We start from the raw sequence: 14706 nt of genomic DNA on the forward strand, positions 1-14706 counted from the left end.
TCTTCTTTCTGACAAACATTTGTGTATGTTAGATGCTTATATTGTAAAGTGGTAAGGTTTAAAAATGCTTAAATGATAAATATATGAAGTTAGGGAGGAAGTGTTAAAGGAAAAAAAAAAAGGTATTTAAATTTGTGTAATGGATTGCTTGACTGGTTTTGGTGAAGGAACAGAAAGCACGTGGAAGTGTATGTGGCAAGAATATATAGCTTCTGATGAAGTGTTAAAGATTCTTAGATATATACCGAATAAGTATTGTGTATTTTATTTGGACTAGGTATTTTATATGGCCACTTTATATGTGGAGGTGGCGGCTATGATCATTTTTGTGAAATCAGAATGGTGCAAAGTGTTAATATATTTATAAGAGAATATATTAGGAAAATTGAAAAAGAGAAAGAGAATCACATTACACACATGGTTTATTTTATACTTATATTACTTTTTTCTAAACCTTTAAGTGCAATTATACTCTCTTCATCATTTTAAAGAATCAAAAAGCAGCTAGCTTTTCCAAAAGAAATTCATGTGATTGTTATATGTCAACTTCCAACTTTTTTCATTTTTTTTATGATTATATCATTTCTACTAAATATAATTGGGAGACAAATGATTAAGATCATTTAAAAGTAACTAAGAGTTGAAATTTGTAAGAAGTTTGCAACAAAGAAACATGGTGTTTTTGTCCTACCGATATATAATAAGGAATAGGTTTAAAAACAAAACATTGATGTGTTTTATTCAAATTTAGATTTTTTATTGGATTTTAATGTACTGTTTCTCTATTTCTTTATTGTGTCTCCTTAATACACCGATTACCACTAATTTTAATGTTTTAAAATATATTAAAAAATTTAAAATACCAACACAGTATATTCTTAATACTCAGTAGAGGACAACACCTAAAAATCAATAAAGAATCTGAACTCATTTTATTCTTTACCTACTTTATATAAAGATTAATTAATGCAATGATAATAGTAGTTAATGTGTGATGATGATAGGGTTGTAGAGAGGAATTACGGGTGGATTTGATTCTGATTATTGTCTTTGGATGTTGATGATCTATTGGTCACCAAATTAAAGGTAATGTTAGTATCTTGAAAATAAAACATCATGCATTCTCTGCTACTTGTCTATGTTTCAATGCACAATTCATCAACAACTCAGCTTAGGCACCATGATGCCGCATCGCATCAATTTACTAATAAATATTCACTTCATCCAACACACACTTCGCTTTAAAGCTTTCGATGATAATCTTAAAAACTGCATTCACTTCTTCACACAATAGAATTCAATGCCTTCTATACGCAGGCAACACCACCATTATACTCGAATATATGCACACACACCATTTACTTTACACAAATTTTTAAGATTTAATTTTACTTATTGTTAGTTTAAGCTTAAGCTTAAGTGTTTTATTCTTAATTTCTTAATATGAAATATGATAACTTTACACAAATGTTTGGGTACGATTGTCAAAATATGAAAATTTTTTAAACATAATTTTACTAGATTTAAAGTATGTTTAACAATTTTTTCAACTAACTAACGTATGTATTATTATCGCATTGACAACAAGCATTTGAGTAATTAGAACTTATTTAACATGGTCGCTATCATCGATTCTTATAAATATCGATAATAAACTGACTTGATTTGAGTATTAAAATATCTTTTACATGTATTTATTACTTAAGTAAGATTCTGGCGATAAAAAAAAAAATAGAAGACTAAGAGAACAAGTAGTTACGTGGATTAGGCTAGACCTTGCTTAAACATATATAATTTAGTGAAATTGAAAGTATTCAATAATATAATTATCTAATTGACACGTATGATATTTTTATACGTAGAGTTTCAAAAAAAAAATCATTTTTTTTAGATCAATCTTTTATATAACTAAGTAAAGTAATTTAATAATATTATTCTTTTCATATACCAAAAGCATTTTGTATAAGCACTTTAAGTAACGTTTGCCTTTTGAAATCAGCACGTTAAGTAATGTTTACGTCTATGCAAATATACTAGTTTTTCTTTTATGCCTTGTAAAATCCTCTTAGTCGCAAATATGGTGTTTTTTCTTAGTCTACTTTTTACTTTCTCATAGTATAGTTACTTTTGTTTCTATTATTGTTACAACGAGGAAAAAAAAAGTGGGGACGAATATTAAATAAATAAATAAATTTCTAAAAACAGAATATTTAAAAATACAAAACATGTTTAAACTTTCTGTTAAATATTTTTGTAGTGTCAGATCCTTTTATAAATTATTCACCATTGTCACATAGCATCTTTCACTCTGGCGATAATAATTAACTTCATATTATTATTTTTTTATGAAATCAATTATTAAAAGTTTGAACATTATGCATATAATCCTCATACAATTTTACATGTGTTTGATATCATCCTCTATATTATCATATCATCGTAATTATTTTATTTCCTCGATGTACCTTTTTTTTCATCTCCTCTTATTCAAGACACAGTCAAGTACTAAATATGCGTATAACTTTTATAGGATCAAGCATTGTCATTTGGTTATTATATCGACAAAAAAAATTTTTAATTTCTATACGTGTCAAGAAAAATAACATATATCTACTGATACCTTAACTTATTGTATACCATAAGTTCGTGGATTTTGATAATAATTAATTTAAAAGTTAAATTAAAACCTATTTTTAATTTTTTTTTAGTCCAGGTATATTTAAGGTTTTAAATATTTTTTTTATCCATAATTGTTAATTGTTTATTTTTGTTAGAAGTAAGTTGAACTCACTGTCTCTCTCCTTCTTTCTTCTAAACCTCTGAAGAATAATATTATAATCCTCTTTAATTTGAGGATTTTACCATTATTTTATTATTCGTAAAATTGTACGCATATTTTATATTTTTAAATTAATATATGTTGTATGAAAATAATATTATTTAAAACTTAATTCCAGCACATTATACAGATAAAAATCTAGAATGTTTTACATATGTTTCCAATTAATTCCCTTTTGTTTAAAACTTAATCCCCACTTCTTTTTTCTAAAACGGGAAATATATCTGCAAATGTTTACGTTATTTTTGGTGTTATATCCCGTTGGGTGGGGCACACTAGCTAGGAATTATACTGTGAAGCTAGGCCTGCACATATCCCAAGCTAAACTTTAGGATGCATGGCTATGCTTTTTATTTTAAATATGGAGCATGTCTGATCTATGCTTTTTTTTTTTTTATGCTTGATCAATGCTTTTCTAACCATGGTTGTACGAATTACCAGGACTAAAGTTCAGTCAATTTAGTTAATAATAATAATAATAATAAGATAAATTAGTTTATTCAGTACTTGATTATTGACGTTTAAGAATGTGGATGTGTATGAGATCATAACCTTGAAGATAATTTTAAACTTTAAACTTATAATAATTTAGTGTATGTGTATGAGAAATAAGAGAGTACCATATTATCGTTTCAAGAAAACAATAGATGAAGCATTTAAAATGTTTGGAGGGGGAAAAAGTTAAGTTGACTGTGGTGTGATTTAAATAGTAGAAATAGGAATAGAAAATAATTAAATATTTAAAAAAAAGGGGGAATATAATGTTGGCATAGAGGAGAGCATATATTTAATTGTGCGAGTAAAGTGGTGGGTTACGAAAGTTAGATTTTTGTGCCAAAATTGTAATTGTTGCCTATAATGGAAAAATTACTATTAAGTCTCAACATCATGGTCCACAATGTATATATGGGAGAAGCTTGCAATAAAACAGGGTGGCTCGAAGACAGAGGAGGTGGTCCGCATTTGATTTGAAGAAAGCATGTTCCATTTGGTTATTTGGGGTCTCAATCTCTTCAGTTATGCCAATGTACCAAAAGTGGCAACCAAGTCAGCAGGTAGAAAAAATAGAGACAGAAAAAGAAAAGCAATAGGTACCATCACAACCCCATCTAAAGCAAGCTTAGCAGCATCTAAAGCCAAAAAGATATTTCCATTCTTCGCTTTCATTCAATTTTCTGTCACAAAAACACCGATGCCTAGATTTTTCAAAATGGGATTCTTGGTGAGTGTTGTTGTGTTGAGAGGGCCCTCGTATAAACGAGCTTTCGGTTGTGTTCTGTCCACAGTCCACTGGGAAAGATGGAGGAGTGTTTTGGGATTTCGTTCCCTAAGAACCCTACATAGATATAGGTGGATGATTTTTTTAATGAGGAGTGATTCTGGTCTTTATTAAGGATATGGGAGATGTGGGAGAGATATATAACTATAAGTACAAGAATCTTGTTAGTAGGGTGGTCCAAAGTTGCTGCTACAGGTTACTGCATGCACTCTTTGTATAAGGATGCAAAGACCACTCAATTTTTCCGTCACAGAAAAGGGAACATAAAGAGCAGCTGAGAGATGAAGCATCTGCAACCCCCATTAAACAATTTTAACTAATTGGAGTACAAGCTGTTCAGAGGTGGGTGTCATTCTGCAATGCAATGCACCTCTTTCTCACTCTCCTTATCTCTAACTCATTCTTATTAGTGAGAGGAAAAGGACGCCGACTTTTGTTCTTTTTGTAAATAATTAATGGGTTATTATTATGACACCAAATGCTGCATGTGAAACCAGGTAAAAAAAATACAACATAGGTTCAAACATTAGTTTAGAGAGGTAATAATCATTCGTTGTCGTTATCTGGAAACAACCAGTTAGTCTGTCACGAGAGAATATAGCCCACGTCGTTGCTTATTTATCACATTCCTGCCTCCGGTCAAGTCTAAGGAACCAAGAAAACGGATTAGAACAAAACCCAATCAAATTCATTTCAAATACTCCAGCGTTTTGAAATCAACGAACTGAATTAGTATACAGTAACCTTTCTGTTAATTATAATATATTAGAACCTGTACAATTTTAAAAAAGAAGACCCATAAAATTTATATTTATTGTTAAATCTCAACTTAGCAAGCATTTTTTGTCATCAACTTGCCCGAGATAAAATGATTTGCCAACTCCATCTTCTTTGCATTTCCCCGCATTTTTACAGCATACGGATCTTGATTTAAGGAAAATAGGATTAACGGTTGTTCGAGACAGCCGATGAAGCAATAATGCAACCCTCCAAATGTCGTACCATCAAATTATTTAAAGGAAAAGAAACCCACGCATAGCTTGATAGTACCAAAATAGGGAAAAATAATAGGCTCCTATAAGACAGTATACAATTTCAAAGGAATCAATAAATTAATCCGACAATTCAATGGCATCAATAAAAATAAGATACAATTGAGGAATGGTTGGAACTCATGTTCGTCTCCACGTTCACTATCCGAAAGAGATCTAGCTACCATATAAAGATCTCAATCAGACTACATTAGAGCCGCATGGATCTCACCCCTTGAAAATGTACAAACGATACAACTCACCGAAGACTTAGACCTAAAACAACAAACTACATGAAACAAAATTATTCTTGGATAATCCCTAGTACACTTAATGAAGAAAAGTAATAATAATATATTTCGCTAGGACAGGGCCACCAGAGTAACCCATCTAAAACTTCCTATAAATTAAACTTGTAATCGATCTTTGTGTGTGTGTGCAAGCAGCATTTTATGGATTTCTTCAGCTGTGGGACGCTTGTTAGGATTTTCTTCTACGCACTTGTGAAACAAATCAACAAGGAATTTCAGCATGTCTTCCTCAACATCTGATTTTTCTATCTCTTCACCGGATGGAATCATTGAGGGTTCGTTCATTGAACTCAATGCCTCCAACTCATCAGTTAACTGTGGTCGTTTACCCATCTGCATAGACCATTGTAGTAAAATTTATTAAAAAAGGCAAGTTGAAGTTACTCATAAACCAGACAGTACAATAACAGCCATTGGAGTCCAAAAGGGAACAAATGATGACCACACCTGCAGACTATCAAGGAAGTGTGAATCAGAAAGCCCAGAATATGGAATTTGCAAAGTAAGCATCTCCAAAAGCAAACATCCAAACGACCAAATGTCAGCTTCCTGTCACAAGATAAAGAAAATATAAATTACAACCCAAGATACTATTTCTGGTTGCTGAGCAATTTTGTTCACTAAACATTTATTCTCAACTCATGAAGCAACATGTGCACTAGCACCTCTAACCACAACAAAAGGGGGAAATGGAACAGCAAATTTGTCCCTGCTAGGAAGGGGTATATCAGCACAATTTTCATAAACAAACAGAAAATTTCCAAGGCAACTGCCAACAATAGTTCTATAAAATAATTTATCATAATTTATGTTTTGTCCCAATGCGATTGTAATCTCTTCCACATAATGAATTGCACGAAGTGTGCATCCAAATTATTGACTTGCTGTCCTAAGGAACACATTCTAAATTCGAACTGAAAATCCAATAACACATTTTTCAGTAAAATTCGTATGATAAATATGTCTAGCCCCACGCAAGTTCCTAGGGAAAACACAAAAGATGGTATCATACAATGATAGTCGTCAGAACACAATACTCTTAATGTTCCCATCACAATACCGTAAAACACAACTTAAAACATTATGTAAAACTAAATAGTTTTTTTCTCCATGAATAAATTTTTGTTCAATAATAGAATCCCTAAATACTAATTGTTCATTTTAAGAATATGATTTAGTTTTGTTAAATAGTTGTTTATCATTTTGTTGTTAAGCTGTCATAAAGTTAATTTTTAGGTGTACCTTTATATACTTGTTGTACTCACTCTTTTTTCATAAAAACATAATACATAAATTTAGTCAACTCTAACTGAGTTTTGATCATTCTCCGAAATTCAGTGGCCAAGACTATTGTCCATCTTTTCCTGCCATGGCCACAATTCTTCATTGGCCTTTTCATCAGTTTGAGATATAAAAAATGTTTTTCTTCATGACAATCTAGAAAAAGAAATCTACATTGGACAACCTCTTTGGTTTGTTGCTCAAAGAGAGTCTGGTCTAGTTTGTATATTGTCACTCTTAATATGGTCTCAAGCAATTTTTACGTGCTTGCTTCGTAAGGTTCAACCACATTGTTCAAACTTTTGGTTTGAAACACAATGAAGCAAATCATTCAATATTCTATAGTCATACATCCCTTGGAAAATGAAAATACTTAATAGGGGATATGTTGATGATTTGGTCATTATAGGAACTGATGCTGCTTTAATTTCTTAGCTACAGGAACGCTTATGCAATCATTTTTAGACAAAGGATCTTGGAAGTCCCACAATTTTTGGGCATTGAAGTACTCCAATAAAACGAAGGTGTCGTAATTTCTCAAAGAAAGTATGAAAGAAAGTACGTTCTAGAGATCCTAAAAGATACAAATATGATTGATAGTAAACCAGTGGATAGTCCTTTTGATCCAATTCAAATATTAATGTCAGAATAGGGTGAAGCTTTCTTTAATCCTAGCAGATATACAAGACCAGCTGGAAAACTCATTCATCTATTACAAGACCAAATTTGCCTTTTGTAGTTGGTGTTGTAAGTCAGTCCATGTAGACTCCTACAGTATTGATCATTGAAACGCTTGTATGTATCATAAGATACCTCAAAAAGGCTATAGAACAAGGCATACTTTATGAAGATAAAGGAAATAACCAAATCTCTAGGTACTGTGATGTTGATTAAGCATGTTTTCCTATGCACATACGCTTTACTACAAGATATTGTGTTTTCACCTGAAAAGATGTTATTTCTTGAAAAAACAAGAAACAAAATGTAGTTGCCTAATCAACTATGGAAGCTCAGTATAGGGTAATAGCAACTCTCTCTTGTGAGCTTGTGTGAGTAAAACAGTTCCTCCAAGAATTAGATTTTTGTGAGATTCAACAATGAAGATGAATTGTGATAATTAAGCAACTCCTCACAATGCTTGTAATCATGCATTCTATGAGAGGACCAAACACAAAGATCAACTATCAATTCATTCTAGAAAAGTTATTATCCAAGAAACTCAATACTGAGTTTGTCATATTCAATAATCAACATGCAGACGTGTTGACAAAATCGCTAAGTAGGTATTGGTTTAGAGCACGCTAAGCAAGCTTTATTAAAAATCTAATCTTTGTAAGGTTGAGTTACACTTAGAGACCATTTCTAAGACTTACATTTCTAAGGCCTCTATTATACTCTTTTCTTGTTTTCTCTGTCCACCACTATTGTTCCTAAAACAATCCATGAATTCATAATTTTAACTCATCCTACTCCGCCTCCATTACCTTTTTTTTTTTTGCTCAACTACTATTGTTCCTAAGACTATCCATAAATTTATAATTTTGAGTTATCATCATCTATCCTCATTATACTCTTATTATATTTTCTCTTTGCCCATTGCTATTGTTCCTAAAACTATCTATAAGGCACTTGATCATCCAGGATGACAATGAAATGCAAGATCTTGCATAGATAGCACCTAGGAGCTTGTCACTCTAATTTAGGAAACTAATAAAACAGAAGACAGCTTTTCTTATTATGTAATATCAACATCAGTTTGTTTAAGTGGTTATCTATGCCAAGAATATTGTTAGACATTCATGATTTTCTTTGAGGTATCTTTCAATAATGCAGTCAATAATATAATACTTGTACATGAAGACGAAATCCTTGTTGAACAACTAATCTAGTCTCTGATCTGATAGTCTCTTTTAACATCATATAGTAAGAGAGCAACTAAAATAACCCAACTTCTGCAATGTACTTTAATATGAATACTAGTTTACCTAAATTACAGTAAACAACTAGTCAAATTTAAAATCAAGGGAGTGTTTGTTAGGTGGGACTCTTTGAAGTTTCCTACTAAAACTTTAAGAAGAGAGGGGATGGGAATTTGGCATCATAGAGAACTACCTCCTATTATTTTATTGATAGCACATTGACATAAACAGAATATCCTTTTCCAAAATCAGAGAGGTTCAAAATCAAAGGAGCTGGACCTATAGTTAAACTTCTGAAAATGGCCAGTTATAAAAAAATTTATACTGTTCATATACTTCAAAAACTCAATAAATGGCTGACCAGTAGGAGGATCTCACCAATCCATAAGATTTTTTTTTGTACATAGTCCGCATAACCTCTGGAGCCATCCACCTAGGTGTTCCAACACATACACAGGGAGGAGGTGTTCCAACATGAGCAATACAACATGCGTGTAAAGTTGATCTTAGTGGCACTGCACTATCAAAATCACAGAGCTTTACAGTTGGCGCTCCATTGTCTCTCTTCCTATCCAAATCAAGCAGAATATTTTCACTTTTAATGTCACGATGAATTATGTGCCTTGAGTGCAGCTCTGACAAAGCACATGAGACATCTTTGGCAACATGCAAAGCCAACTCCACAGGAACATACGTTTTTCCAGTTTCTGACAGCCTCTCCAGATAGTTCTGCATAAAAATAAGTGTGAATTTAATTTAATAAAGAAAACAAATAAGTGTCAATGATAACAAAGAAATGATAGAAAATCTTACTTTTAAAGAGCCCCCTTTCACATACTCCATAAAAATGGCAGATCTGAACACACGGTGTTCAGGATTACCCTCAGCTGAGACAGACCATTGACATGACATTTGGTGTCCATACATTTCCACTATGCAAGGGTGTTTTAAAGCACCAAGAATTCTTATTTCTCCCAGACAATTATACTCAAAGTTTTTAATTTTGTCAGCCGAACTCCCTTGATCTGCCAAAGTACGCACCTACAATGCCACACAAGATGTGTATGAAGCAACCATATTATATTTATATTATATCCAAATAACTGCAACAAGAATATAAACTAACAAGTAGAACAAGTCATGGCCATTATGTTCAACTACAAACCTTTGCTGCAGCCTCAACTGATCCAATTTTGCATTTGATTAAAGTAGTTGAAGCTTTTGTCTCAAGCTCATCACATGCAGTAAGTGATGGAAAAGAATAATCAGAACCTGGAATTCCTCTAGAAGAAAGAGGGATCGTGGTTCGATTAAGAGGTATATACCTGGAATTCAAATCATCAGACTCCCCATAATCCCTTATAATTCACAGAAGTCAAATTTAAATAAAGTTCTCAGATGATGAACAAATTCTAAAGAAATTTTAATTAACCAGAAGAATGCACACTTGGGTCTAAATTGTATTCATCATCGCAAATGTAATGCTGATCACCTATGATATTCAAACAAAGTCACCAATATTCATTTAGTTTCATACAGGATAGAGTTCCATAAAGATTATCTTAAAACTTCCGTGATGCTGACTTACAAAAGTATGTTTGGACACATTACCTATTCCCTAAGGCTTAGTTTGGAGAAAACTATGATATTCATTCATATTCTTTAATTTGCACAAGGTTAGTTGCCATAAAGATATTACATAAATATTTGGACTAAAATTGGAGCCAGCTTACTGGTTGTTTTAGTTTACTAATTTCAAACCATAAGCAAAATTCTTTACACGGTACAATATGATACAAGATCTAATTTAAAAAATGTCAAATGATTGGTGATTATTTAACATGACAAAACTTATAACAGAAATAAAACTGATATCAAAAGCTATATTTCAACATGAAATCAATAATAAAATTAACTAGCACACAAAATTAATCTTAAAGTAGCCTAGCCAACGCAAGTGAGAGAAGAATGTTCCACATCCACTTTTGACTCAGAGGAGGTACATACCTGCAAAAGTATTCGGTATTTTCCTCTTCTCTTATATCAAGAGGTCGACAAGCATCAATCAGCATCCGAACCCACTTGGCACCCCTCTTAATCAGAACAATATTCCAGGCATGTGGTGAAAAATCTAGGTAACCCCTGACAAGCTCACAAGGAATTGGTGGCTCCATGTGATCACATAAATACTGTAAAACAAATCATCAAGCACTAGAACATCAAAAATAAGGCACAAACTGAAAAAACTACAATACAAAATGAGTGCACAATTCTATAATACAGTTATAGTATCAACAATCACCTTGAAAAGCAGAGCTCTGTGTCTGCATACACCATACTGCAAAGAGCCAATTGGAACTATAATTGAATTTCGCCTTTTTTTAATAGAGTCCAGAGATTTCTCTGATATCTTAGAAAGAGTAAAATCTTCTATGGTGTTTACAACTGGTTCGGTGGAAGCCCTTATATTGGTGTTGCTTCCAACCGAGCATGTACAAAAAAAAGGTTTATTATAGTTTGAACCGGACACAGATTTCCGTGTCCGTTCTATGATAGCACCTCTATCACTGCCACCAAAATGATCTGATACAAAGAGTGCAAGCAGTGACGCTGTCTGCAAGTTATCAACTACATCCTGGTTCCCATGTCTGTTAAAACCATTTAACTGCTTCAAATTCTGGACCAATGCCTGTGCAGCTAGCAAAACAGCATCCAACTCTTCATCTCTTTTTCTGAAAGATAACAAACAATCCAATCACATTAGGAATAAAACTAGTGTATAATATACAACCATTACTATTACTCTGCTACTACTACTAATAACAATAATAGTAGTAAAAACACCTGTCTAAAAGGATGACTTCACGAGAAGCAAGACACTGATTTTGCTCATATCTCTCTAGAGGCAAAAATGGCCGATCTCGTCCTGCATCATAAAATCCATCTGATAGATGATCTTCAATGCCACAAAATGAGATCTTGCTGTACTTGCAAGACAATGATGAACAAGAACTAATAGATTTTCTAGACTTGCACGGTTTAGGATTATCAAGATCTCGGTCTAAATGTCTCTTTGATTTAGAAACACATTCTAAAAGTTCTAAACAAGATGCTTCATCCTGTTCACTTTGCTTGTTCTCTACGGAGCACAAGCATGCATCCTTTTCATCTTCGCTTTCGGCAGTGCAGCAATCTTCCTCAGAAAAGCGCTTCTCAATAATTACTTCATCATTGTTAACATTACCAACTTCATTGTCATTTATTGCTTGTTCAGAAAATATTCTTTTATCATCATTCAGGTTCCCATTCTCTGATACAATTTCTGCACGAGTTTCAGAATCAAGACTATCATGATTTACTAGTTCAGAAATTCTGTGAATCTTCTTGCTCAATAACTGGTCATGATCAACAGCTTTCCACTTCCTACTATTGTTCAATCGCTCTTGACGAGCCTTCTGCTGTAAATAATACCGTCTTTTCCACCGCTTACCTGACTTCCGGGATACAAAACATCTACTACTAGATGAGGAGCTTGTTAGCATGCTTGATGAGATATGCTGAGGACCTGCAAAAGAAATCATAGAAGAGTACTTGGCTCTTAATACATAAACACAATCATTCACACCGCAAACACTGATGCTAGGTTTGGAAGGGAGAAAATGGAGGGGAAGTACATGAGTGAGAAAAAAAAGTAAGAGAAATGGAATGAAAATAAATGTAATTGGTAGAAGAGAAATAGAGTAGAGATAAAAAAGAAATAAAAATTAATAATAACTTATTGTATAAATATAAAGATTTATATATTCAATGTTTGATTATATATAAAATTGATTATGTTATTACATGACCGATTATATAAGATTGTGGATGATCAGTTACATATGTATGTGCATATATTATCGATCATGGGTTAAAATGATTGATTATGCATATAAGTATATACTAATTTTATTTAGACATTTATACAGTAAATTTTGTCATAATAAAAATATAGTTGATTACATTGTTTTATATACTTGATTAAAAAATAACCCATCTAGAGCTCTTGGGCATGGAAATGTTTTTTGCATGGGCCCCACATGTTTTTTACAGATTTCTCCAACATTCTTCTCTTCAAAACTAAGGAATTTTTTTGGAAACTGTAACCTCTCTTCCGTGCTCTTCCCTTCTTTAATGTTTAGTTCCAACCAAATATACAGTAAATGTGACCAAGAAAACCAAAGATGGGTATTCATTATAGGTCTCACCGTCAGAAAGGGTTTCGTCGTTTTCCTGAAAGTTGCTTTCATTGAGATCCATTTCAACAGAAGAGCTGCCACAATCATCTTTGCTTCTAGCTTCATCATTTCCCTCCATATTACAACATATCCATGAAGGAATTTGAAAAGTCCCGAGCAGCTTGTTGTACTTGAACAATAAATACACATAAAAACAGGTTAAGCATGTGAATTGTTTTTTTTAAAATCCAATACTAAATTATACAGTTAGAACTTAATGACACACAGAAGTATTAAAGAACCTAGATAAAAAATCTGAACTCCCATTAACACCCAGATTCATTGTCGTTTGTTTCATATGCAAGCTACAGCTACAAAATTAATACCTTGGATGCACAAAGGCACCTTCAATGCGGTCCCTCCATGTAAAACACTGTCAGATGCCACCAAATTAAATGCATATTAAACACTTTCAAGCAAAGGAAACAGGAAAAAATTGTATATCAGACACTGGGACACACAATCAGCCATAAAGGGGACGCACTGATGGTAATATTTTTCAGATAGACAAATATTTTAGACCACAAAGCTGATCTAACAAACCAAAAGTCCAAAATAAAAGTGTAGACTTGTGGACTACCAGCAACTTAAAACAACTATCATAAACAGCCAAAAAATCCAAGCAACGCATCAACATAGTAGAATATACTTTTATAGTGTGAGTGTTTAGGGGGTAAACAAATTTAACTTCAGCAAGTTAAAAGAACCAGCGAAATTCACATCCAAGAATAACACAGGCTGGAAAGAAAAATGGCAACAAATCATAACTAGGTACCTGAAGATTTAACTTCTTAAGACTATGCATGGAGGCAAGTTCAAGGGACCCTAACGAAGTCAACTTATTATTTGACAGGTCCAAACTCTCCAGTCTTGACAGAGAAGAAATAGCTGACGGCAGTTCCATCAACTTATTATTCGCAACTTTCATGGATATCAAGCCACTCAAGTAACTAATCTCCACTGGCAACGTCTTCATTTTATTAAAAGAAAGATCAAGATACTCCAGTTTTTTCAGGCATCCAATTTCCGCAGGAAGGTATCTATAGTAGTTTCAAAACACACACATACTCATAATCTTAATGACCCACAAGCCACATTATTTGTAATCTTAAACAACAATTGTGTTAAAAAATATAATTCAGACAAATTAAATGACAGAGGAAAGAACGCTAACCTTATGGAGAAATGACAAATGGAAAGCTTGGTCAAACACTGGAGACCAGAAATCTCTGTCAAAATCGGAAAAGCAGACGTTCTGGGAGGTCCTTTGGAGAGTTCGAGTTCCTTCAAACCATGGAGCGAGTGCAACGGCAAGCCTCCGATCCCCGGGGAGGAAATCTTCATCTGCAGGCACTCCAACGCCGTCAAGTTCCCAACCTCGGGCGCGAACAGGTTAATCTCATTTCCGAAGAACTTAAGCGTTCGCAATCGCGCTAGGCGCGAAACCGACTTCGGAATAAGACTGTAGATGTTCTTGTACACGTAAAGGCTCTCCGCGGAGTCCTCGGCGTTCTCCGCCTCCGGAAACTCCACGCTCTTCCCGGTGACGTCGACAGCCGCGCTGTCGTCGGTTTCGGAGTCCAGAGAATCGGAGAAAGTGCAAGAACACTCGGGCTTCTCCGGCGACTCGCGCCGCTCAGACGCGGGTTCGTCGGAGTGAAGAAGCTGCATTGGCTGAATCCGTCGAGGTTCGCAAATTAGGAGTGGAGAATGAAAGAGGGAAAGAAAACCCTAGATTCTAGAGGCAGTGTTTGCGATGTATTTGAATA

The 14706-nt window shown here is 33.6% G+C and overlaps 1 protein-coding gene across 1 annotated transcript; it reads right to left on the reverse strand.

Moving 5' to 3' along the window:
• Positions 1–5211: 5211 nt before the first annotated feature.
• On the reverse strand, positions 5212–14706 carry LOC114192638 (Leucine-rich repeat protein kinase family protein). The gene is made up of 11 exons (XM_028082415.2): positions 14112–14706; positions 13713–13977; positions 12908–13067; positions 11505–12225; positions 10963–11392; positions 10668–10849; positions 9826–9985; positions 9474–9701; positions 9039–9389; positions 5908–6009; positions 5212–5793 (listed from the first exon to the last, which is right to left on the reverse strand). Exons 1-11 carry the CDS (start codon positions 14606–14608, stop codon positions 5557–5559), a joined length of 3333 nt encoding a protein of 1110 aa, XP_027938216.1. The 5' UTR covers positions 14609–14706; the 3' UTR covers positions 5212–5556.

This window comes from Vigna unguiculata, chromosome 7 (assembly GCF_037176805.1).
Source record: "Vigna unguiculata cultivar grain cowpea cultivar isolate G323 ecotype 2 chromosome 7, ASM3717680v1, whole genome shotgun sequence".
In the NCBI taxonomy this organism is placed as follows: domain Eukaryota; kingdom Viridiplantae; phylum Streptophyta; class Magnoliopsida; order Fabales; family Fabaceae; genus Vigna; species Vigna unguiculata.